The sequence below is a fragment of the Phyllobates terribilis genome, unplaced genomic scaffold, assembly GCF_046119375.1.
Source record: "Phyllobates terribilis strain yellow unplaced genomic scaffold, ASM4611937v1 Scaffold_1__5_contigs__length_1240528914, whole genome shotgun sequence".
Lineage (NCBI taxonomy): Eukaryota > Metazoa > Chordata > Amphibia > Anura > Dendrobatidae > Phyllobates > Phyllobates terribilis.
In genome coordinates this window covers 1,232,557,548-1,232,580,631 of record NW_027362761.1, presented here as the reverse complement: position 1 = coordinate 1,232,580,631, position 23,084 = coordinate 1,232,557,548, and the positions used below count along the sequence as shown (strand labels likewise).

At 54.6% G+C, this 23,084-nt stretch overlaps 1 protein-coding gene across 1 annotated transcript; it reads left to right on the top strand.

Moving 5' to 3' along the window:
- Nucleotides 1-4,693: 4,693 nt before the first annotated feature.
- On the top strand, nt 4,694-21,570 carry TTC31 (tetratricopeptide repeat domain 31). The gene is made up of 15 exons (XM_073650084.1): nt 4,694-4,845; nt 13,842-14,017; nt 15,978-16,061; nt 17,025-17,090; nt 17,540-17,614; nt 17,690-17,887; nt 18,879-18,927; nt 19,009-19,099; nt 20,298-20,439; nt 20,525-20,626; nt 20,699-20,768; nt 20,850-20,985; nt 21,061-21,135; nt 21,210-21,312; nt 21,401-21,570. Exons 1-15 carry the CDS (start codon nt 4,836-4,838, stop codon nt 21,500-21,502), a joined length of 1,479 nt encoding a protein of 492 aa, XP_073506185.1. The 5' UTR covers nt 4,694-4,835; the 3' UTR covers nt 21,503-21,570.
- Nucleotides 21,571-23,084: the final 1,514 nt, after the last annotated feature.

The following is a 23,084-nucleotide window of genomic DNA, read 5'->3' as shown; positions in this document are numbered from 1 at the left end:
ATGACTGCGCATGAATGTTTGTCCAACGCTCGGACCTGGGTAGAAAGTGACTACACGCATAAAGTGTATAGTTAGGGCTCAGCATATATAAGTACACCCCACAGAATTGTCAGAAAACCTTGTAGTTTCCTTTCAGAATCCACATCTTCCATGGATGAGCTGATATAACACATTGTAACAGCCCCCTCCATCAATGAGAAGACCCCCACATTGTAACTGAGCCCCGCACAGTGTAACTGAGCCGCCTCCATGTATGAGAAGCCCCCGCACATTGTGAGTGACCCCCTCTATGGATGAGAAGCCTCCACACATTGTGAGTGATCCCCTCCATGGATGAGAAGCCCCCGCACATTGTGAGTGACCCCCTCTATGGATGAGAAGCCCCCACACATTGTGAGTGACCCCCTCCATGGATGAGAAGCCCCCACACATTGTGAGTGACCCCCTCTATGGATGAGAAGCCTCCACACATTGTGAGTGACCCCCTCTATGGATGAGAAGCCCCCACACATTGTGAGTGACCCCCTCCATGGATGAGAAGCCCCCCGCACATTGTGAGTGACCCCCCCACATTGTAACTGAGCCTCCTCCATGTATGAGAAGCCCCCACACATTGTGAGTGATCCCCTCCATGGATGAGAAGCCCCCGCACATTGTGAGTGACCCCCTCTATGGATGAGAAGCCTCCACACATTGTGAGTGACCCCCTCTATGGATGAGAAGCTCCCCACATTGTGAGTGACCCCCCCCACATTGTAACTGAGCCGCCTCCATGTATGAGAAGCCCCCGCACATTGTGAGTGATCTCCTCTATGGATGAGAAGCCTCCACACATTGTGAGTGACCCCCTCTATGGATGAGAAGCCCCCCACATTGAGTGACCCCCTCTATGGATGAGAAGCCCCCCACATTGTGAGTGACCCCCCCCACATTGTAACTGAGCCGCCTCCATGTATGAGAAGCCCCCGCACATTGTGAGTGATCTCCATGGATGAGAAGCCCCCCCACATTGTGAGTGACCCCCCTCTATGGATGAGAAGCCTCCACACATTGTGATTGACCCCCTCTATGGTTGAGAAGCCCCCCACATTGTGAGTGACCCCCCCACATTGTAACTGAGCCGCCTCCATGTATGAGAAGCCCCCGCACATTGTGAGTGATCTCCTCCATGGATGAGAAGCCCCCGCACATTGTGAGTGACCCCCTCTATGGATGAGAAGCCTCCACACATTGTGAGTGACCCCCTCTATGGATGAGAAGCCCCCCTCATTGGGAGTGACCCCCCCCACATTGTAACTGAGCCGCCTCCATGTATGAGAAGCCCCCGCACATTGTGAGTGATCCCCTCCATGGATGAGAAGCCCCCGCACATTGTGAGTGACCCCCTCTATGGATGAGAAGCCTCCACACATTGTGAGTGACCCCCTCCATGGATGAGAAGCCCCCCACATTGTGAGTGACCCCCCCCCCACATTGTAACTGAGCCGCCTCCATGTATGAGAAGCCCCCGCACATTGTGAGTGATCTCCTCCATGGATGAGAAGCCCCCACACAGTGAGTGACCCCCTCCATGGATGAGAAGCCCCCTCACATTGTGAGTGACCCCCTCCATGGATGAGAAGACCCCGCACATTGTGAGTGATCCCCCTCCATGGATGAGAAGCCCCCACACATTGTGAGTGATCCCCTCCATGGATGAGAAGCCCCCGCACATTGTGAGTGACCCCCTGCATGGATGAGAAGCCCCCGCACATTGTGAGTGATCCCCTCCATGGATGAGAAGCCCCCGCACATTGTGAGTGATCCCCTCCATGGATGAAAAGCCTCCACACATTATGAGTGACCCCCTCCATGGATGAGAAGACCCCGCACATTGTGAGTGAGCCCCCACATTGTGAGTGACCCCCCTCTATGAAGAAGCCCCCACACATTGTGAGTGATCCCCTCCATGGATGAGAAGCCCCCGCACATTGTGAGTGACCCCCTCCATGGATGAGAAGCCCCCGCACATTGTGAGTGACCCCCTCTATGAAGAAGCCCCCACACATTGTGAGTGATCCCCTCCATGGATGAGAAGCCTCCACACATTGTGAGTGACCCCCTCCATGGATGAGAAGACCCCGCACATTGTGAGTGAGCCCCCACATTGTGAGTGACCCCCCTCTATGAAGAAGCCCCCACACATTGTGAGTGATCCCCTCCATGGATGAGAAGCCTCCACACATTGTGAGTGACCCCCTCCATGGATGAGAAGACCCCGCACATTGTGAGTGAGCCCCCACATTGTGAGTGACCCCCCTCTATGAAGAAGCCCCCACACATTGTGAGTGATCCCCTCCATGGATGAGAAGCCCCCGCACATTGTGAGTGACCCCCTCCATGGATGAGAAGCCCCCGCACATTGTGAGTGACCCCCTCTATGAAGAAGCCCCCGCACATTGTGAGTGACCCCCTCTATGAAGAAGCCCCCACACATTGTGAGTGATCCCCCTCCATGGATGAGAAGCCCCCACACATTGTGAGTGACCCCCTCTATGAAGGAGAAGCCCCACACACAATCTTTCCATGAAGGGTGGGCTGTAAACCTCATGTATTCCGTATATCTCCGGCCTGGGGGGACGTGTTCTGTATGATGAGAGCGAGGGGGGACTTTGTGGCCATAATTCCAGAATGTAAAGCTGACACCCAGGGCCGGCGTCAGCACCCGGCGCACCCGGGCAAATGCCGGGGCCCTGAGCAGGCAGAGGGGCCCACTGGCGGTCGCGCACCCCGCTGGGCTATGGGCGGAGGAGATTGGTGTCAGCGCCCGCCCTTCTCCGCCGCTTGCTCAGGGCCCCGGCAGCCGGATACTTACCTCTCCCCGTGCCTCCGCAGATCAGCTGTCTTCCTGCTCTGCGCTCCCTGTGACGTCTCAGGTCAGAGGGCGCGGTGACGTCTTTACACCGCGCCCTCCCCTGAGCCGTCACAGGGAGCACAGAGCGGGAAGATACCGGCGTCGCTGGAGTCCAGACCAGAGCAGCGGCAGCAGGTGAGGAGAAGGAAGGTGAGTATTTGATTTTTTTTTTTTAATGTATGGAGGCATGGGGCAGTATAAAGAGGGGAGGGGGGGGGGCATCCTGCATGGAGCATTATAAAGAGAGGGGGGACTGGACATCCTGCATGGGGCATTATAAAGAAGGGGGGGGGGGTGACATCCTGTATGGGGCATTATAAGGTGGGGAACAGCCTGCATAGTGCATTATGTGGGGGGGGAACAGCCTGCATGGAGCATTATAAGGGGGGGCAGCCTGTATGGGGCATTATGTGGGGGGTAAGAGCCTGCATGGAGCATTAAAAGGGGGGGGGCTGTATGGGGCATTATGTTGGGGGTAACAGCCTGCATGGAGCATTATAAGGGGGGACAGCCTGTATGGGGCATTATGTGGGGGGTAACAGCCTGCATGCAGCATTATATGGGGGCCAGTATCCTGTATGGAGCGTTATAAGGGGACCGGTATCCTGTATGGAGAGTTATATGGGGGCCAGTATCCTGTATGGAGTTTTATAAGGGGACCAGTATTCTGTATGGAGCGTTATATGGGGGCCAGTATTCTGTATGGAGCCTTATATGGGGGCCAGTATTCCGTATGGAGCCTTATATGGGGGCCAGTATTCCATATGGGGCCTTATATGGGGGCCAGTATTCCGTATGGAGCCTTATATGGGGGCCAGTATTCCGTATGGAGCCTTATATGGGGGCCAGTATTCCGTATGGAGCCTTATATGGGGGCCAGTATTCCGTATGGAGCCTTATATGGGGGCCAGTATTCCGTATGGAGCCTTATATGGGGGCCAGTATTCCGTATGGAGCCTTATATGGGGGCCAGTATTCCGTATGGAGCCTTATATGGGGGCCAGTATTCCGTATGGAGCCTTATATGGGGGCCAGTATTCCGTATGGAGCCTTATATGGGGGCCAGTATTCCGTATGAAGCGTTATATGGGGGCCAGTATTCTGTGTGGAGCGATTCACCGGTTTCTGAGCTATTGTGGAATTTACAGTAGATATCACTCATGTAATGTAAGAAGTGACATCTTTGCATTGTACTATATATATATATATATTTCTCTGCGGTATCTGTGCATCATGAATCGTGGTATGTGTTAAAGGGGCCACTGAGACTCTTTCGCCCGGGGCCCAGAAAAACCTGAAGCCGGCCCTGCTGACACCGGACATCAGCAGAAGATCACCATCCCCACAGTGAGGCATGGTGGGGGCAGCATTGTGCTCTGGGGCTGTTGTTCAGTAACTGGCACTGTGGTTTTAGCCAAGGGGGAGGGGATTATCAACAGACCAGATCGCAGACAATTTTACATCAGAACATTCTGCTAAAAAGCTGAAAATGAGAAATTTCACCTTTCAGTGTCAGCGACCTCCAAATGACTGAAAGAACGGCCTCTCCAGCCGAGCCCAGACCTGAACCCAAGGGGCAATCTGTGGTGACCTGAGGAGGGCGCTGTACACAGGAGATGCCCCCACTATAAGTCAGACAGCTGTGGAGACCCCTACACGTGTGCTTTAGGTCAGACACGCCCCTCCTGTTCACAGCCCCGCCCCTCCCCACTTATGCTCCGCCTTCTGCTCACTTCCCGCCTTTCCTCGCTGTGACGCCTGACGCCACGCCCACATGACCGCACGTCCTGCTCTGGGCGGGGCTCAGCAGGCTTTTCCGTATATGGCGGCGTATGTCGCATTTGTCATCGACCATGACGACAACCAATCATATGGCGAGGGCCGGGATATCCGGAAGGGGCGGGCCTAGTAAAGTATGGAGACCGCGGCGTGAGCCGGCGACATGGAGGAGGGTGAGTGCCGCGTATGCCGGTGTGGTGCGCAGAGAGGCCGCGGCAGGCAGCGGAGCAGGCGTCCATGTGCGCCCCGCGCCCGCCCGGGAGGACTGCCCTGCTCCCACGGCCTGGCTCTAAGTACAAGTAGTTCTTATTGGATGCGGCTGATCACGTGACCAGATGATTGTCCCGCCCACTCCCCCCATGTACATAAAAGCCCACGGGTCCTGAGAGAAAAGGCAATTTTCACTCTGTCCTGCGGTAGGACTTGTCCTAAACCCCATATATAAGGGCTTGTGAGGGGGAGACGCGGAGGGTGCGATACTGCGACGTGTGAGGGGGAGACGCGGAGGGCGCGATACTGCGACGCGTGAGGGGGAGACGCGGAGGGCGCGATACTGCGACGCGTGAGGGGGAGACGCGGAGGGCGCGATACTGCGACGCGTGAGGGGGAGACGCGGAGGGCGCGATACTGCGACGCGTGAGGGGGAGACGCGGAGGGCGCGATACTGCGACGCGTGAGGGGGAGACGCGGAGGGCGCGATACTGCGACGCGTGAGGGGGAGACGCGGAGGGCGCGATACTGCGACGCGTGAGGGGGAGGCGCGGACGGTGCGATACTGCGACGCGTGAGGGGGAGACGCGGACGGTGCGATACTGCGACGCGTGAGGGGGAGACGCGGACGGTGCGATACTGCGATGGGGGAGACGCGGACGGTGCGATACTGCGATGGGGGAGACGCGGACGGTGCGATACTGCGATGGGGGAGACGCGGACGGTGCGATACTGCGATGGGGGAGACGCGGACGGTGCGATACTGCGATGGGGGAGACGCGGACGGTGCGATACTGCGATGGGGGAGACGCGGACGGTGCGATACTGCGAGGGGGGAGATGCTTGCGGTGCGATACTGCGAAGGGGAGACACGGACGGTGCAAATCTGGGACGTGTGAGGGGGAGACGTGGCCGGTGCGATACTGCAAAGTTGCGAGGGGGGAGACGCCGCCGGTGCGATACTGCAACGTGCGAGGGGGGGAGACGCGGAGGGTACGATGGTGCGATACTGCGATGGGGAGACGCGGAGGGTGCGATACTGCGACGTGCGAGGGGGGGTACGGAGCGAATCTGGGACGTGTGAGGGGGAGGCACGGGCGGTGAAATACTGCAAAGTTGCGAGGGGGAGGCGCGTGCGGCGCGGTGCTATAATAATGTAATTTTTATAGTGCCAACATATTCCGCAGCACTTTACAGTTGTAGGGGGGCTTGAACAGACAAAAAGACGTTACAGAATAAGCATAACTCAGATATTAAAAGGAGTGAGGGTCCGGCTGCTCACAAGCTTACAGTCTATCAGGAAATAGAGGGGGTGACACGGAAGGTAAAATGTACATATATTGTATAATACAGCCATAATATGCTAAATAGGGTAAGTACATAACACTACATGAACTGGTCACCAGCCAGTATGTGTACAGTACAGACAGAGGATAGTCACTGCATGGATGGGATGAACAGGATTGTGAAGAAAATTTTGATATGGGCCAAACTGGGACGGACAGATAGTGTGTTAAGGCAATAGGTCAGTCTAAATGGGTTTTTAGGGCACGTTTAAAGCTGTGGGTATTGGGAATTAATCAAATTGACCTGGGTAGTGCTTTCCAAAGAATTGGCGCAGCACGCGAGAAATCTTGGAGACGGAAGTGTGATGTTCGGATTATGGAGAATTTTAGTTTTAAGTTATTAGCAGAATGGAGGGCGCGGGTAGGGTGGTAGACTGAGACGAGGGAGGAGATGTAGAGTGGTGCTGAATCGTGGAGAGCTTTGTGAGTGAGAGTGATGCGTTTATATTGAACTCTCTATTAGATGGGTAACCGGTGTAATGACTGGCACAGGATGGAGGCATCGGTGTAGCGGTTGGAGAGGAATATGATCCTGGCTGCTGCGTTAAGGACGGATTGGAGAGGGGAGAGTTTAGTAAGAGGGAGACTCATTAGTAAAGAGTTGCAATAGTCCAGGCGAGAGTGAATAAGAGCGACAGTAAGAGTTTTCGCCGAGTCAAAGGTGAGAAAAGATCTGATTCTAGAGATGTTTTTGAGGTGTAGATGACACGAGCGAGTGATTTCATGTGAGGAGTGAAGGAAAGATCTGAATAGAGTATGACCCCAAGACAGCGGGCTTGTTGCTGGGGAGTAATGGTGGAGCCACAAACGGGAATGGCAATATCGGGGACAGGTAGGTTAGTGGAGGGAGGAAAGACGAGTAGTTCAGTTTTTGACAGATTCAGTTTTAGACAGAGGGAGGACATAATGTTAGAGACAGCAGAAAGACAATCACTGGTCTTTTGTAGTAATGCAGGGGTGATGTCCGGAGCAGAGGTGTATAATTGGATGTCATCAGCATAGAGATGACACTGGAACCCAAATCTGCTAATTGTCCAATAGGAGCGGTGTATAAGGCGAAAAGAAGGGGGGACCTAGGACTGATCCTTGAGGAACCCCGACAGTAAGGGGAGAGGAAGAGGAGCCGCCAAAAGATACAGTGAAGGAGCGGTCAGAGAGATAGGAGAACCAGGAGAGAACAGTGTCCTTGAGGCCGATAGAGCGGAGCATAGTGAGGAGGAGCTGGTGATCCACAGTGTCGAATGCTGCAGAGAGATCCAGGAGATCAGCAGGGAGCAGTGACCATTAGATTTAGCTGTTAGTAGATCATTACAGACTTTAGTGAGGGCAGTTTCAGTAGAATGTAAAGAGTGGAAACCAGATTGTAAAGGGTCAAGAAGAGAGTTATCTGAGAGATAGCGGATTAGACGGGAGTGGACCAGGCGTTCCAGGAGTTTAGAGATAAAGGGAAGATTGGGAACAGGTCTGTAGTTGGCCGTGCAGTTCTGGTCAAGGGATGTTTTTTATAAGTAATGGATGTATGCTGGCGTGTGTAAAAGAAGAGGGAAAGATACCAGATGAGAGGGAAAGGTTGAATATTTTAGTTGAGTGGTGACAGCTGGAGAAAGAGACAGAAGGAGATGTGAGGGAATAGGGTCACTGGTGCAGGTGGTAGAGCGAGAGGAAGCAAGGAGACTAGTCACTTCTTCTTCCATGACTGGTTCGAAATCAGAAAGTGAGCAAGATGCAATGTGGTGGGGGGGAGCATGCATAACACTTGGGGATTGGGAGAAAATTTCCTGTCGGATATGGTCAATTTTTTTCTTTAAAATAATTGGCCAGATCGTCAGCGCTGAGGTCGGTGGTCGGGGCCTGTGCTGTTTGATTGAGGAGAGAATGAAACGTGTCAAAGAGGCATTTAGGATTATTGGACAGTGAGATGAGGTTGTTAAAGTAGGTTTGTTTGGAGAGGTGAAGGCCGGAGTTATAGGTTTTAAGCATAAATTTATAATGGAGGAAATCTTCGGCCAGATTAGATTTTCTTCACAGCCTTTGGGCACCTAGAGCACCTCTGGAGAAGACGTGTTTGAGGAGTGTGCCAGGGTTGTTGCCATCTGTGCCGAGTTGTTCTCTGTGTAGCAGTTGCGGCTTCATCCAGGGCGCATTGCAGTGTTTCATTGTAATGCTTCGGTGCTGAGTCAGGACATGAGAGGGAGGAGATCGGGGCCAATGATGACTGCAACTTTTTCATGAATTTCTGGGTGTTAATGGCGCGTATATTTCTATAAGTGTGGAAAGTGGGGGTGTCCTGAGCAGGGAGACAGTTCTTTACAGAGAATGAAGAAGGTTGTGGTCAGAGAGCGGAAGAGGAGAGTTAATAAGTAATGGTCATCGAAATTATTAAAAAATTCCTCTCTCCCTCTGAAATCCCTCTCACTCATCAACCGTCCCCTATCTCGCTCGCAGTGAGAAGAGCTGTCACTCTAACCAGTTGCAGGGCACAAAGAAGCCACAAACTCAGTTACCCAGGCTAATTAGCATACCAAATGAAGAGACCTGTGATGAGACACTTAAATAGGAAACCACTCATTAAGTCTTAAAGGAAATCTACCTCACCCCGCACAATGGCCAGGATGTCCCCATTTGCACATGTGTTGAATCTGCAGTATCGTAGGCACCGACATGAAATATGGAATATCGGAAGTTCTATAATTCCAATTGCTATTTTTAGCGGCAGGGTTAGGTAAGGAACAATACGGATATTTTTTCGTATCTGTGAGCCCTCCTGGTGAGCTATAATACAAAAGTACAAAAATAACGGACAGCAGCCAGGTCATGTCTGGTCTCTAAAGAAAGGTAAAGTCACAATAAAAAAATATGGCATCACTTGCTAACTTCTGCGGTCAACCAGCGAGAAGTTATCGCAGAAATTTAACATTTAATAAAACCATGAAGGATGGAGACTAGCCCACTTGAGGTCATCACAGGAAAGTGTGTGGGCAGGGCCCCCCTTCGGCATAAAAGATCCTGCTGAGCCTGGATCTATACTTATGCCGGGAGATGCATGTTTATGTGTAAGCAGGGGTCCCGTTCTATAACGGCCAAATCAATTGGTGTGCTTCCATCCAGCTAAACTGAATCGTCTCTGCGATAGGTCTAGTGTGTCTTCTATTAATCCCTTTTATTTCGTGGAACTGTGTACTCTGTATATTATCCCCCTTTGTAAAAATATTTTGTATATTTTTCATAAACACTGCCTTCCTTTTGGATTAAATATAAAATGTAATAGTTCTGTTTCTTTTGCTCTGTGCTCGTTCCTCCCCCAAAGCCATACGCTACCCATAAGGTGTCCAATCGGCCAGAACTGATTGGTGATGGCAGCGAATAATCTTAATTGGGTTATCGTGAATGTCAGGAATATTAGAAAATATTAAAATCAGGAAAATGTCCTTCCACCTGCGTGACACAGATGTTCACCCCCCTCCCTTATTCCCTTTCTGCTCAGCACAAAAGCCCCAATTAACGCACGACTGATAAAGTTATTCACACGGCCAGGGAAGAAGTGTGAAAACTTCGTTAGGAAGCAGGCCTCTTGTCCCTGAAAGACGCAGGAGGTACTTAAAATGCAGGCTTCCCTAATTTGTGTGTAACTGTGAAGGGTCTTCCCCGAGCTTCAAAGGGGAATTTGCAGACTCACTGACTCCGATATTAGTTATGAAATAATATGAGTTCCATAGGTCCGACAATAACGAGACCCAAATGGGTAGTGACCAAATCAGCCCCAGAATATGCAGGTATTTTTCCACGGCTGTAACCACAATCGGAGCTGTAGTGCAAGAACCCCGGAATAGCAGACTGCAGCGATGTGATGCGTGATGTCAAAATAAAGATAAAATCATGAGGGAAAATATGGCGTAGTTTGCGAGCTTCTGCGATTAACGAGCGATGAGTTATCGCAAAAGTCAGCATTTCTAATAAAAATCTACAGGCTGAAGACCGGCCCACATGATGTCACCGCAAGGGGCGTGTGGCCAGATCTCTCCTTAGGTATAAAGTAATCTAGGGGGAAGACAGAAGCACTCATTGCTGGGGGGAATACGAATTATAAGCAAAGGGTCCTGTTCAATAACAGCAATCTGGAGAACCCCCCCTCCCACTATATTGAATCGTCTCCGCGATCGTGTAGTGTAAGTAATTTTCACTCTTTACCCTGTTTATTTTATGTAACTGTTTATGTATTTTAATGCCCCCTTTGTAACATCCTTATGTATATATTTTTCCTAAACACTGCCTCCCTTTTGGATTAAATATAAAATTTAATAGTTCTGTTTCTTTTGTTCTGTAATCGTTCTCCTCCCCGAAGCCATAAACGCTACCGGGTTGGTTCCTGACCCGATACAAGTCCATTAATACCGGGCTGTATCAAACCAGAACTGGTGGCAGCATACCATCTGGGGGATTTGAGGAAGGCTGGCAGTGATGGTCGGAGGTGTGGATATATATTACTGGCGCAGCCAGGGAAATATATATATCCTGCCCTCACTGCAGAGGGCCTCAAATACCCAGTGGTCTACAGGACGGCCTCTCCGGCGACCACTCGCTCTAGGTGCAGTACCTTGACTGACCTGAGAGGCGAGGGGGCGCCAGAGAGTTGTGCCTGTATTGTGGCGTCACGGATTGGTGACGTGTAAGGGACAACACACCACCGTGTTTTCCCCCGCTGGTAGCAGCTTTCTGGCACTACTTACTCTAGGTGCAGTACCTTGACTGACCTGAGAGGCAAGGGGGCGCCAGAGAGCTGCACCCACCGGCCGGCATCTTCCTGACAAATTGGTGGCAGCGGTGGGATACTGTGTGATCCTGCCGGTGCCGTTCCTGACAGTGAAGCTGGCAGTGATCGTACGGGGGCATATACACACATTCCATGTATTGGAATCCAGAGGTGTGCTAACTGCTCGCAGGCCGATAGCTACGTAGTGAGTTATCGGGATCGTGCAGGAGCCGAATCCCTGACAAATTGGTGGCAGCAGTGGGAAATTGTATGATCCTGCTGGTGTCTTCCTGACAGTCCTCTATTGAACAGAGCCGGGCGAAGATCAGGTCAATAGTATTTCCATCGTCATGTGTAGGAGAACTAGTAAGCTATGAAAAACCGAAGGAGGAAGTTAGCGATAAAAGATGAGCGGCAGATGAGGAGAGGGGATCGCCAATTCTGATGTTAAAGTTCCCCATGATGAGAGTGAGGATGTCACAGGATAGAAAGTTTGGAAGCCAAGTGACAAAGTAATCCAGAAACTGACGGGAGGGGCACGGAGGACGATACACAAACGCCACTCGCAGGGAGAAGGGTCGGTAGAGTCTTACTGTGTGTGCCTCAACAGAAGGAAAGATGAGTGAGGGTACTGGGGGGATAACCTGAAAAGTACATTTTGTTGAAAGAAGCAGACCAACACCTCCACCTGATCTGTTGACAGGTCTCTGGGTATGAGAGAAGGGTAGGCCACCATATGAGAGAGCAGCAGCAGTGGTGGTGTCTGACTGCTGGATCCATGTTTCAGTGAGAGCCAGAAGGTTAAGGGAATTTGAGAGGAAGAAGTCATGAATGTAGGAGAGTTTGTTACATGCTGACCGCACATTCCAAAGGGCATAATTGAAAGAAACCGAAGGCATGCTGGGAATATTAATGAGATTAGCAGGGTGTCTGAATGTAGCAGGGAAAGATGAATGGCGGCAGAGCGATCCCGCAGAATCCCACTGCCCCCACCACTTGTGAAAGATCCACACCTCGCCACCCGCCTGACGTCACACATCAGACGGAACACATGATACGTATCTGCCCTTTGTACCAACTTGATGTTCCGCAGACCCTCGTAAGGTCAGATTGGTACAGTTTTTCACAGACACCCCTTGTCCACACTGGTACAGGAAGGCATCGGGAGTGAGAAGAGGTGGCCCACTATGTCACTGACGTGACACCACACTCGCTCACACCCCTAACAGGTTGAGAGGCTCCTTCACTAGCGATACTGCGATATGTGATGGGGAGAAACCGATGATGTGATACTACGGTGTGTGAGGAGGAGACACGGACGGTGCGATACTGTGAGGGGGAGACGCGGACGGTGCGATTCTGCGACGTGTGAGGGGGAGACGCGGACGGTGCGATTCTGCGACGTGTGAGGGGGAGACGCGGACGGTGCGATACTGCAACGTGTGAGGGGGAGACGCGGACGGTGCGATACTGCAACGTGTGAGGGGGACACGCGTACTGTGCGATACTGCGACGTGTGAGGGGGAGACACGGACGGTGCGATACTGCGACGTGTGAGGGGGAGACGCGGACGGTGCGATACTGCGACGTGTGAGGGGGAGACGCGGACGGTGCGACACTGCGACGTGTGAGGGGGAGACGCGGACGGTGCGACACTGCGACGTGTGAGGGGGAGACGCGGACGGTGCGACACTGCGACGTGTGAGGGGGAGACGCGGACGGTGCGACACTGCGACGTGTGAGGGGGAGACGCGGACGGTGCGACACTGCGACGTGTGAGGGGGAGACGCGGACGGTGCGACACTGCGACGTGTGAGGGGGAGACGCTCACGGTGCGACACTGCGACGTGTGAGGGGGAGACGCGGACGGTGCGACACTGCGACGTGTGAGGGGGAGACGCGGACGGTGCGACACTGCGACGTGTGAGGGGGAGACGCGGACGGTGCGACACTGCGACGTGTGAGGGGGAGACGCGGACGGTGCGACACTGCGACGTGTGAGGGGGAGACGCGGACGGTGCGACACTGCGACGTGTGAGGGGGAGACGCGGACGGTGCGACACTGCGACGTGTGAGGGGGAGACGCGGACGGTGCGACACTGCGACGTGTGAGGGGGTCACGCGGACGGTGCGACACTGCGACGTGTGAGGGGGTCACGCGGACGGTGCGACACTGCGACGTGTGAGGGGGTCACGCGGACGGTGCGACACTGCGACGTGTGAGGGGGTCACGCGGACGGTGCGACACTGCGACGTGTGAGGGGGACGGTGCGACACTGCGACGTGTGAGGGGGACGGTGCGACACTGCGACGTGTGAGGGGGACGGTGCGACACTGCGACGTGTGAGGGGGACGGTGCGACACTGCGACGTGTGAGGGGGACGGTGCGACACTGCGACGTGTGAGGGGGACGGTGCGACACTGCGACGTGTGAGGGGGACGGTGTGACACTGCGACGTGTGAGGGGGACGGTGCGACACTGCGACGTGTGAGGGGGACACGCGGACACTGCGACGTGTGAGGGGGACACGCGGACGGCGCGACACTGCGACTTGTGAGGGGGACACGCGGACGGCGCGACACTGCGACGTGTGAGGGGGAGAGGCGGACGGCGCGACGTGTGAGGGGGAGAGGCGGACGGCGCGACACTGCGACGTGTGAGGGGGAGAGGCTGACGGCGCGACACTGCGACGTGTGAGGGGGAGAGGCGGACGGCGCGACTCTGCGACGTGTGAGGGGGAGACGCGGACGGCGCGATACTGTGTCATTTAAGGGAATAAATAACTGCAATTGATCACGTCCTATCTTTATCAAGCAGCTTCTTACACCTCTCACCTTCCTGGCGTCTTTCTTTTCGCTCCAGATTCGGATGACAGTTATCCTGATGAATATTATTATTATAATGACGACGATGAGGATGATGAAGACTGTGGCTTCTGGGATGGGACCTCTACTCCAGGAACATATTGTGGCTTCCGTCCGTCGTTCCTTTATTCCCAAGATTATAACTTGCATACCAGTAATTATATAACTAGAGAGGTAAGAGGAGAGGCTGAGGCTAGGCTGCGGGAGGCTGATATCGAGGTGTGGTGGGCAGTATAGAAAGGAAGATGACGAACCGGTGGCTCAGTCTCTGTTGGGATGATGTCAGGGGGGACGGCTCAGCTGGGGTGATATTGGAGGGTGGACTACTCATATGGGGTAATAGTGGAGATCGGAGGGTGGACAGCTCAGCTGGGATGATATTGGAGATCTGAGGGGATGATATTTGAGATCGGCGGGTGGATGGCTCAAGTAGGGTCATATTGGAGATCGAAGGGTGGATCGCTCAGCTGGGATGATATTGGGGTGATATCAGGGGGTGGTTGGCTCAGCTAGGATAATGCTGGGGATCGGAGAATGGACGACTCCGGTAGGGTGATATTGGAGATCGGAGGGTGAACGACTGATGGGATGATATTTGGGTGATATCGGGGGGTAGATGGCTCAGCTGGGATGATATTGGGTGATATTAGGGGTGGGTGGCTCAGCTGGGGTGATATCGGGGTGTGGACGGCTCAGCTGGGATGATATTGGGTGATATTAGGGGTGGGTGGCTCAGCTGGGGTGATATCGGGGTGTGGACGGCTCAGCTGGGATGATATTGGGTGATATTAGGGGTGGGTGGCTCAGCTGGGGTGATATCGGGGTGTGGACGGCTCAGCTGGGATGATATTGGGTGATATTAGGGGTGGGTGGCTCAGCTGGGGTGATATCGGGGTGTGGACGGCTCAGCTGGGATGATATTGGGTGATATTAGGGGTGGGTGGCTCAGCTGGGGTGATATCGGGGTGTGGACGGCTCAGCTGGGATGATATTGGGTGATATTAGGGGTGGGTGGCTCAGCTGGGGTGATATCGGGGTGTGGACGGCTCAGCTGGGATGATATTGGGTGATATTAGGGGTGGGTGGCTCAGCTGGGGTGATATCGGGGTGTGGACGGCTCAGCTGGGATGACGCTGGGGTGATATCGGGGGATGGGTAGACTGCTCAGCTGGGATGATATGGAGGGGTGGATGGCTCAGCTGGGATGACGTGGACGGCTCAGCTGGGAAGACGTGGACGGCTCAGCTGGGAAGACGTGGACGGCTCAGCTGGGAAGACGTGGACGGCTCAGCTGGGAAGACGTGGACGGCTCAGCTGGGAAGACGTGGACGGCTCAGCTGGGAAGACGTGGACGGCTCAGCTGGGAAGACGTGGACGGCTCAGCTGGGAAGACGTGGACGGCTCAGCTGGGAAGACGTGGACGGCTCAGCTGGGAAGACGTGGACGGCTCAGCTGGGAAGACGTGGACGGCTCAGCTGGGAAGACGTGGACTGCTCATCTGGGATGACGTGGAGGGGTGGACTGCTCAGCTGGGATGACGTGGAGGCGTGGACTGCTCAGCTGGGATGACGTGGAGGCGTGGACTGCTCAGCTGGGATGACGTGGAGGGGTGGACTGCTCAGCTGGGATGACGTGGAGGGGTGGACTGCTCAGCTGGGATGACGTGGAGGGGTGGACGGCTCAGCTGGGATGACGTGGAGGGGTGGACTGCTCAGCTGGGATGACGTGGACGGCTCAGCTGGGATGACGTGGACGGCTCAGCTGGGATGACGTGGACGGGTGGACGGCTCAGCTGGGATGACGTGGACGGGTGGACGGCTCAGCTGGGATGACGTGGACGGGTGGTCGGCTCAGCTGGGATGACGTGGACGGGTGGTCGGCTCAGCTGGGATGACGTGGACGGGTGGACGGCTCAGCTGGGATGACGTGGACGGGTGGACGGCTCAGCTGGGATGACGTGGACGGCTCAGCTGGGATGACGTGGACGGCTCAGCTGGGATGACGTGGACGGCTCAGCTGGGATGACGTGGACGGCTCAGCTGGGATGACGTGGAGGGGTGGACGGCCCAGCTGGGATGACGTCAGGGATCGGGTACTTGCCTGAGTAATCAGTGTGACTTGCCTCTTGTTACAGCAGGCTGATAAAAATGCTGAAGAACTTCTAGAGGAGGAGAAAAGGGAAAAGGAGAAAGCGGATAAAAAGAGACTGAAGAAGAAGGTGATTATAGAAACCTTGGTGTCATTATTTCCTCCCCTGTCTCCTTTGCTTGCTCTGGCCTCTGTTATTACCTTTCTGTATCCTCCTCTTTCTTTGATGTATCTTCTCTTTGTACTTTCCATGTTCCTCTCATTGCTCCTCATCCCGTCTCTTTCCTTTTGTTGTTGGGCCTCTTCCTCTCCTCTGTTGTCAGGGACCCCACCTTCTTTTTCTTCTCTGGCATAGGGCCCCCTCTCATCTTTCAATCTCTCACCTCTGCCCTTGGAGACTCTGCCGTCTCCCCTTCTAACAGCATCAGGGACCACCTCCCCCGTCTTTCTCTCCTCTGGCGTCGGGGGGACCACCTCCCCGTCTTTCTCTCCTCTGGGTTCGGGGGGACCACCTCCCCTGTCTTTCTCTCCTCTGGGGTCGGGGAAGGCACCTCCCACGTCTTTCTCTCCTCTGGGGTCGGGGAAGGCACCTCCCACGTCTTTCTCTCCTCTGGGGTCGGGGAAGGCACCTCCCACGTCTTTCTCTCCTCTGGGGTCGGGGAAGGCACCTCCCACGTCTTTCTCTCCTCTGGGGTCGGGGAGGGCCACCTCCCGTCTTTCTCTCCTCTGGGGTCGGGGAGGGCCACCTCCCGTCTTTCTCTCCTCTGGGGTCGGGGAGGGCCACCTCCCGTCTTTCTCTCCTCTGGGGTCGGGGAGGGCCACCTCCCGTCTTTCTCTCCTCTGGGGTCGGGGAGGGCCACCTCCCGTCTTTCTCTCCTCTGGGGTCGGGGAGGGCCACCTCCCGTCTTTCTCTCCTCTGTTGTCGGGTGGGGTGGGCATTTCCCGTCTTTCTCTCGTCTGGGGTCGGGGAGGGCACCTCCCATCTTTCTCTCCTCTGGTGTCGGGGAGGGCCACCTCCCGTCTTTCTCTCCTCTGGTGTCGGGGGGTGGGGACCCTCCCGCCTGTGTCATTGAATCATTTTTAATTTTTTCAGAGACAGAAGGATCGTAAACGTCAGCAGAAACTGAAGGAGGAGGAGCAGCCGGCGGGGGAGAACCTGGTGAGTGGCTGCCCGGAGGGGCAGACTGCACTCTGGTCTGACACTGCGAGGGTCACTGCTGGCCCCAGTAAGAGTGAGAAGGTGTGAACTGGGGTTAATGATGTTTCTACCAAGGAAACTTAAAGGCAACCTTTATTCATGCCTCTGAAAGCACGGACAGCATGAGTTGCGGCCTGGCGGTCCCAGTGGCGGCCTGGCGGTCCCAGTCGCGGCCTGGCGTTTCATAGAGAATATGGTTATAGGACGCGGCTTTCCCCGACCAGCTTTTCCCAGCGCTGTTGGAGGTGATTGACAGCAGTGTCTCGGAGCGTAATGTACCTGTGATCGTGTCTCCAGGCTGCAGCTCATGCTGATTCAGGTGACGGGTTCCCCTTCTATGGGGTGTTTCTGATGTGGGTGGGGGGAAGCTGCCGTTTCTGCCACAGTTTGATCTCTTACGCTTGTCCCAGGCTCCAGTAGATGGTACCAGAGCTGCGCTCGATCCGGACGTTGCACAGGATGATATCGGAGAATTAGGAAATGAGGTGAGCGATGACGAGCTTTGTGCAGCCTGTGACTTGGCCGCAGCTGCCATGTCTGACCAGTGCTCTATCATTCAGGACAGTCTCGATCTTGGAAGCTCATTTGTACGTCAGGCACAAAAAAAGATGGAGAACAAACCAAAGCCAGAGAGGAAAGAGCGAAATAAGGAGGTTTTACGTGAAAGACAGCGAGACAAATCTCAGGACAGCGTGCAGGAGAACACGGACCTTCAGGTAGAGAAGGTGAAGACATCTCCACCAGCAGCACAAGGGAACGTAAGGACATGGCCTCCCGCCATCCTTCTCAGTCACTCCTCTCCTCTGTCCCTCTGCTCACTTTCATCCTCCGTGTGTCCCCCCTCTATGCTTGTCCCACGCTTTACCCCCCCCCCAATAAATTCTCCCTCTGATCCTTTGTTCTCTCTGCTCTTTTCGATCCCCCCCCTTCTCCCTTTTGATCCTCGCTCTTTCCCCACACACATACTGTACACTCTCTTGCTCCTCGTTATCCCCCCTTCAGTCTTTCCCTCTCTTCCTCCAGCTCTCCATTCTCTCTCTATCTCCCCATGGTCTCTTCTTCCTCCAGCCCCCCATAGTCTCTTCTCCCTACGCCCCCCCCCCCCCATTATCTCTTCTGCCTCAGGCCCTCTGTTCTCCCTCCATCTCATCATAGTGTGTTGTCCCTCAGTCCTTCTATAGTCTCTTCTCCCTTTGCCCCCTATAGTGTCTTTTCCCTCCGGCCCTCCATTCTCCCTCCGTCCCCCCTGTAGTCTCTTGTCCCTCTGGTCCCCCCTGTAGTCTCTTGTCCCTCTGGTCCCCCCTGTAGTCTCTTGTCCCTCTGGTCCCCCCTGTAGTCTCTGGTCCCCCCCCCGTAGTCTCTTGTCCCTCCGTCCCCCTGTAGTCTCTTGTCCCTCTGGTCCCCCCCGTAGTCTCTTGTCCCTCCGTACCCGTAGTCTCTTGTCCCCCCGTCCCCCGTAGTCTCTTGTCCCCCCTTCCCCCGTAGACTCTTGTCCCTCTGGTCCCCCCCGTAGTCTCTTGTCCCTCTGGTCCCCCCCGTAGTCTCTTGTCCCTCTGGCCGTTCCCCCGTAGGCTCTTGTCCCTCTGGTCCCCCCCGTAGTCTCTTGTCCCTCTGGTCCCCCCCCACCCCGTAGGCTCTTGTCCCTCTGGTCCCCACCCCGTAGTCTCTTGTCCCTCTGGTCCCCCCCCCGTAGTCTCTTGTCCCTGTGGCCCCCCGTGTCTCCTCACGCTCTGGTGCTCTTTCTTGCAGGGGCGAGCTATGGATCACTATAACGTACAGCAGAGTGTGGATTTAGCGAGTAAGTCGTCTTCCTTCCCCGTCTGTTGCAGCCATGTGTAACCCCCGTCCGGTACCTCCTAATGTTGGTTGTCCCCAATAGGTATTGGTAATAATTTGGCCTGCGGGAGGCGCTACCTGGAGGCGTTACATTATTATACTGAAGCTATTAGATTAAACCCCAGCGATTACAGGTGAGTATAGGTGCTCCTGTGAGGGGCGCTCTTTCGTGTAGACGTTCACCCGGTGAACACGGTTGGCGTCACCTCATTATCCTCGTGGGGTCACTGCGCTGTATACTGCTATCATAGTCCCTGCACGCACCGGGTGTAACCTGAGGATGGGTCTCCCACCATGCTGACAGTCTCCTGTACCGCTAGTGGCACTCCTTGCTGATCTTCCATAGTAGGGAGGATGGACAGTTGTGGGGGATCTTGAGTGGCTGGTGGTGACATGCGCCATTATTCACAGCTTGCGGGGTGCCAGCAGTGATACTAATGTTCTGTCTGGATTTTTTTATTAACCCTGATCATGCCCGGTGTGTGCCGCCCTCCTCCTGCCATATGTCTCCTGTCCGCTGCTCTTCCCTCCTCGGCGTCTGCCCCACCCCTTGACCTACGTCTGTCCTGTCCCTTGGCCTGTGCCTGCCCCATCTTTCCACTGGGCTTGCACCTGCTTATGCCACCCTATGGTCGGCGCCTGCCCCGCGCCTTGGTCGGCGCCTGCCCCGCGCCTTGGTCGGCGCCTGCCCCGCGCCTTGGTCGGCGCCTGCCCCGCGCCTTGGTCGGCGCCTGCCCCGCCCCTTGGTCGGCGCCTGCCCCGCCCCTTGGTCGGCGCCTGCCCCGCCCCTTGGTCGGCGCCTGCCCCGCCCCTTGGTCGGCGCCTGCCCCGCCCCTTGGTCGGCGCCTGCCCCGCCCCTTGGTCGGCGCCTGCCCCGCCCCTTGGTCGGCGCCTGCCCCGCCCCTTGACCTACGTCTGTCCTGTCCCTTGGCCTGTGCCTGCCCCATCTTTCCACTGGGCTTGCGCCTGCCCCGCGCCTTGGTGGGCGCCTGCCCCGCGCCTTGGTGGGCTCCTGCCCCGCGCCTTGGTGGGCTCCTGCCCCACTCCTTGGTGGGCGCCTGCCCCGCGCCTTGGTGGGCTCCTGCCCCGCGCCTTGGTGGGCTCCTGCCCCACTCCTTGGTGGGCTCCTGCCCCACTCCTTGGTGGGCTCCTGCCCCGCTCCTTGGTGGGCTCCTGCCCCGCGCCTTGGTGGGCTCCTGCCCCGCGCCTTGGTGGGCTCCTGCCCCGCACCTTGGTGGGCTCCTGCCCCGCGCCTTGGTCAGCGCCTGCCCCGCGCCTTGGTCAGCGCCTGCTTTCCATTTCCTTAGCTCTCGCTTACTCTCCGCCTTGCAGGTTCCTGGGGAATCGCTCGTACAGTTATGAGCGCGTCGGCCGCTATCAGGAAGCTCTGCAGGATGCTGAGAGATCACTGGAGTTACATCCGCATTTTATAAAGGGACATTTCCGAAAAGGCAAAGCCCTGAAGGGACTGAAGGTAAATGGGAGAGTGTGCACCCCTCACCTGCAGGGGGCCACCACACGAACCGTGTAACCTCAGAAGCGTCCATCTTTATCCACAGAGATATTCTGAGGCCATTATCGCCTTCCAGCAAGTCTTATCGTGTGACCTGAATCGTGCGGAGGCGGCCCAGGAGGTTGCGGACTGTCACCAGAAGCTGCAGGTGCCACCTACCCCAGTAAAGCCCAGCCCTCTCACCCCTGTTCTTATATTCACCCCTAATCTCCTCCTCTAGGAGCTGTCGATGGCAGCAAGGAAAATCCCCTTGAGTAATACCCCACTGGGCTTCCTGCCAACTCCACAGAGTAAGTGACGAGGGGGCGCCGGAGGGCACAGGGTTTGAAGCGTGGGGGACGGGCAGCATTTAATGCAACGCTCTCTTGCAGGTTTTGCAGGAGAAAATAATAGTAATAAAGTGTTTATCCCCCGTAATCTGGTGTATACAAGGTCCAATAAAGGACAATCTGTCCCCAAGACTGCAGCCCAAAACCCGCCCGCAGCCAAGCCAGTGCCGGCCAGCAGGTAGGGGCCCAAATCCCAGGGAGCCGGAGGGGTCTTCTGTAGTGACACTGGCTAATCATCTCCCCTTCTCTGCAGCACCTTGTACCCCGTCTGGGTCGGGAATATTACCAGCAAGATCACAGAGGACGTGTTAAGATCACAGTTTGCCGTGTGAGTGACGCGCGTTGGGGGTCTCTGCGATCCTGACGTCTGCGCTGCAGTTGCTTACTCTTCTCTACTTGCAGGTTTGGTGCCATTCATTCCCTCCGTATTCTGTACAGCAGGACCTGCGCCTTTATAAACTTCACCAGTAAAAATGCAGCGGAGGCCGCCTTCCGAGCCCTGCAGGTAACGGAGCTGACGGCCACTGCCCCCTTACTATATCCTCACTGCCCCCTGTCCTCCTTACAGTCTTCACTGATCTAATCTGTCTTAGGGACTGAACATTGAGGGGACCACGTTTCTTCTCCAACTGCGAAATCCAGAACACTCAAAACTGAATCTTGGAGGGTCCGCAGCCAACAATCCAGGGAAGTGAAGAGCAAGCGTGGATCTCGCATCATGGATGACCGGTCACTTTATAATAAAAGCATCTTTTGATACTAATGTGTTTTGAGTTTTAATGATGTTGGATTGTGTGAGTGACAACGCTGTCAGAAATGAAAACGGTTGACCTTAACTAATTTTGTGGTGGTGGAAACGACTCTGATCGGCTCTAGTTTTCCAGATCCAGAGGGGGTTGTAATTGCTTATGATACCTCTCATGCTGCTTACAGCATGCCAGGACATATTGCCATGTTTCTTTATTTTTTTTCAAATATGCCACATTCTTGCTTTAACAAAGCGCTTTGTTTTTGCTACATATGCGGACAAATCACTTTTGCATCACAAAGGCAAAACTTGGTACCAGGATAAGGAAAGCCTACAACCTGTATTTTGGCTACAGAATAGGAGATCTTGACGACAGTTGGGCTCCACACGTATTCGGAAATAGATGTGCATCACATCTTACCCAGTGGTTGCATAGGAAAAGACAGTTGTGGAGACTCGGGGTCTTCTGTGGGCGTAAAACTACTCAGACAACACAAGGTGAGGGTAAAACAGCGTGGCAATACTCTACTGACCCACAAAGCGGACAATAAACACATAGAACAGTCCCAGCTAATACCCAAGATGGTGCAAATTACACAGTCTCATCCTTCCGCTGACCCGTTTGGGATAGAACAGCTGTGACTTTGGAGAATTCCAGAGCCAACTCCCTCAACCAGTGGCCCCCCCCGCATCTGGCGGGCCCCGACAGAGAGAAGGTAACGACGAACTTAGGAAGCTAGCAGTCCAGTGAGGTACAAGATCAGGAGACCCGAGGGTCCAAATCTGGCCTCTCTGAGAGTTTCCATGGGGCCAGGCGACCGGTGGGTCCCTCCTGGCAATTCCAAATGTCTCCATGGGTTCTAGGCGACCGGTGGGTCCCTCCTAGCAACCCCAAAACAACATATCCATGGGGCCAGGTGACTTCTTCGTCCTCTCCTGGACTCCCCAAAATGTCATGTCTCTCTGATGGTTAATGGAGCAGATCCTAATCTTTCCAGTCAGGGCCGGTACCCTTAGACTTGAATCATCTAGAATACAAATCTGTGTCTCTTTAGATGCCATACAATCTATCTACTTTCTTGAAGGATGTCTCCCATTCTCCTTCCAAAGTCCTTCTGACTCTCTGTCCCAAGACTCCCCTCTGTCTCAGAAACACATCTCCTTTCTGCTTCTCTGGGCTCAAGTCTGACTCTTACAAAAACACATGTTCCTTCTGCTTCTCTGGGCTCAGCACCCTGAATGGCAGAACTGCTCTCACCCTCCTCCCCCAAAGCTTAGTGTGTATATCACATGTCAGAGGTAAAGGTGCAGGGCTCACCTATCATTGTTTGAGATAATCTATTTACATAGTTGGTATCACAGGGGCTCTTGTGAATACACATCATTGTTTCAGAATCAAAGAACAGATAACATTCAGGGTTATACAAATAGTAGTCTGTGTTAATCACTAAAGAAGAACAGAGATTAAAGAGTCAGCATAAAAATAAAGGTATGCTGCTCTTGCCATCAGAAAGTATGTCTGGCATAAT

Bases quoted from the DNA above. Each gene is read 5' to 3' on its own strand.
- TTC31 (XM_073650084.1), top strand. The intron at 18,928-19,008 runs GTAAGTCGTCTT...TGTCCCCAATAG, and splicing joins GCAGAGTGTGGATTTAGCGA to GTATTGGTAATAATTTGGCC. The intron at 21,136-21,209 runs GTGAGTGACGCG...CTCTACTTGCAG, and splicing joins TTAAGATCACAGTTTGCCGT to GTTTGGTGCCATTCATTCCC.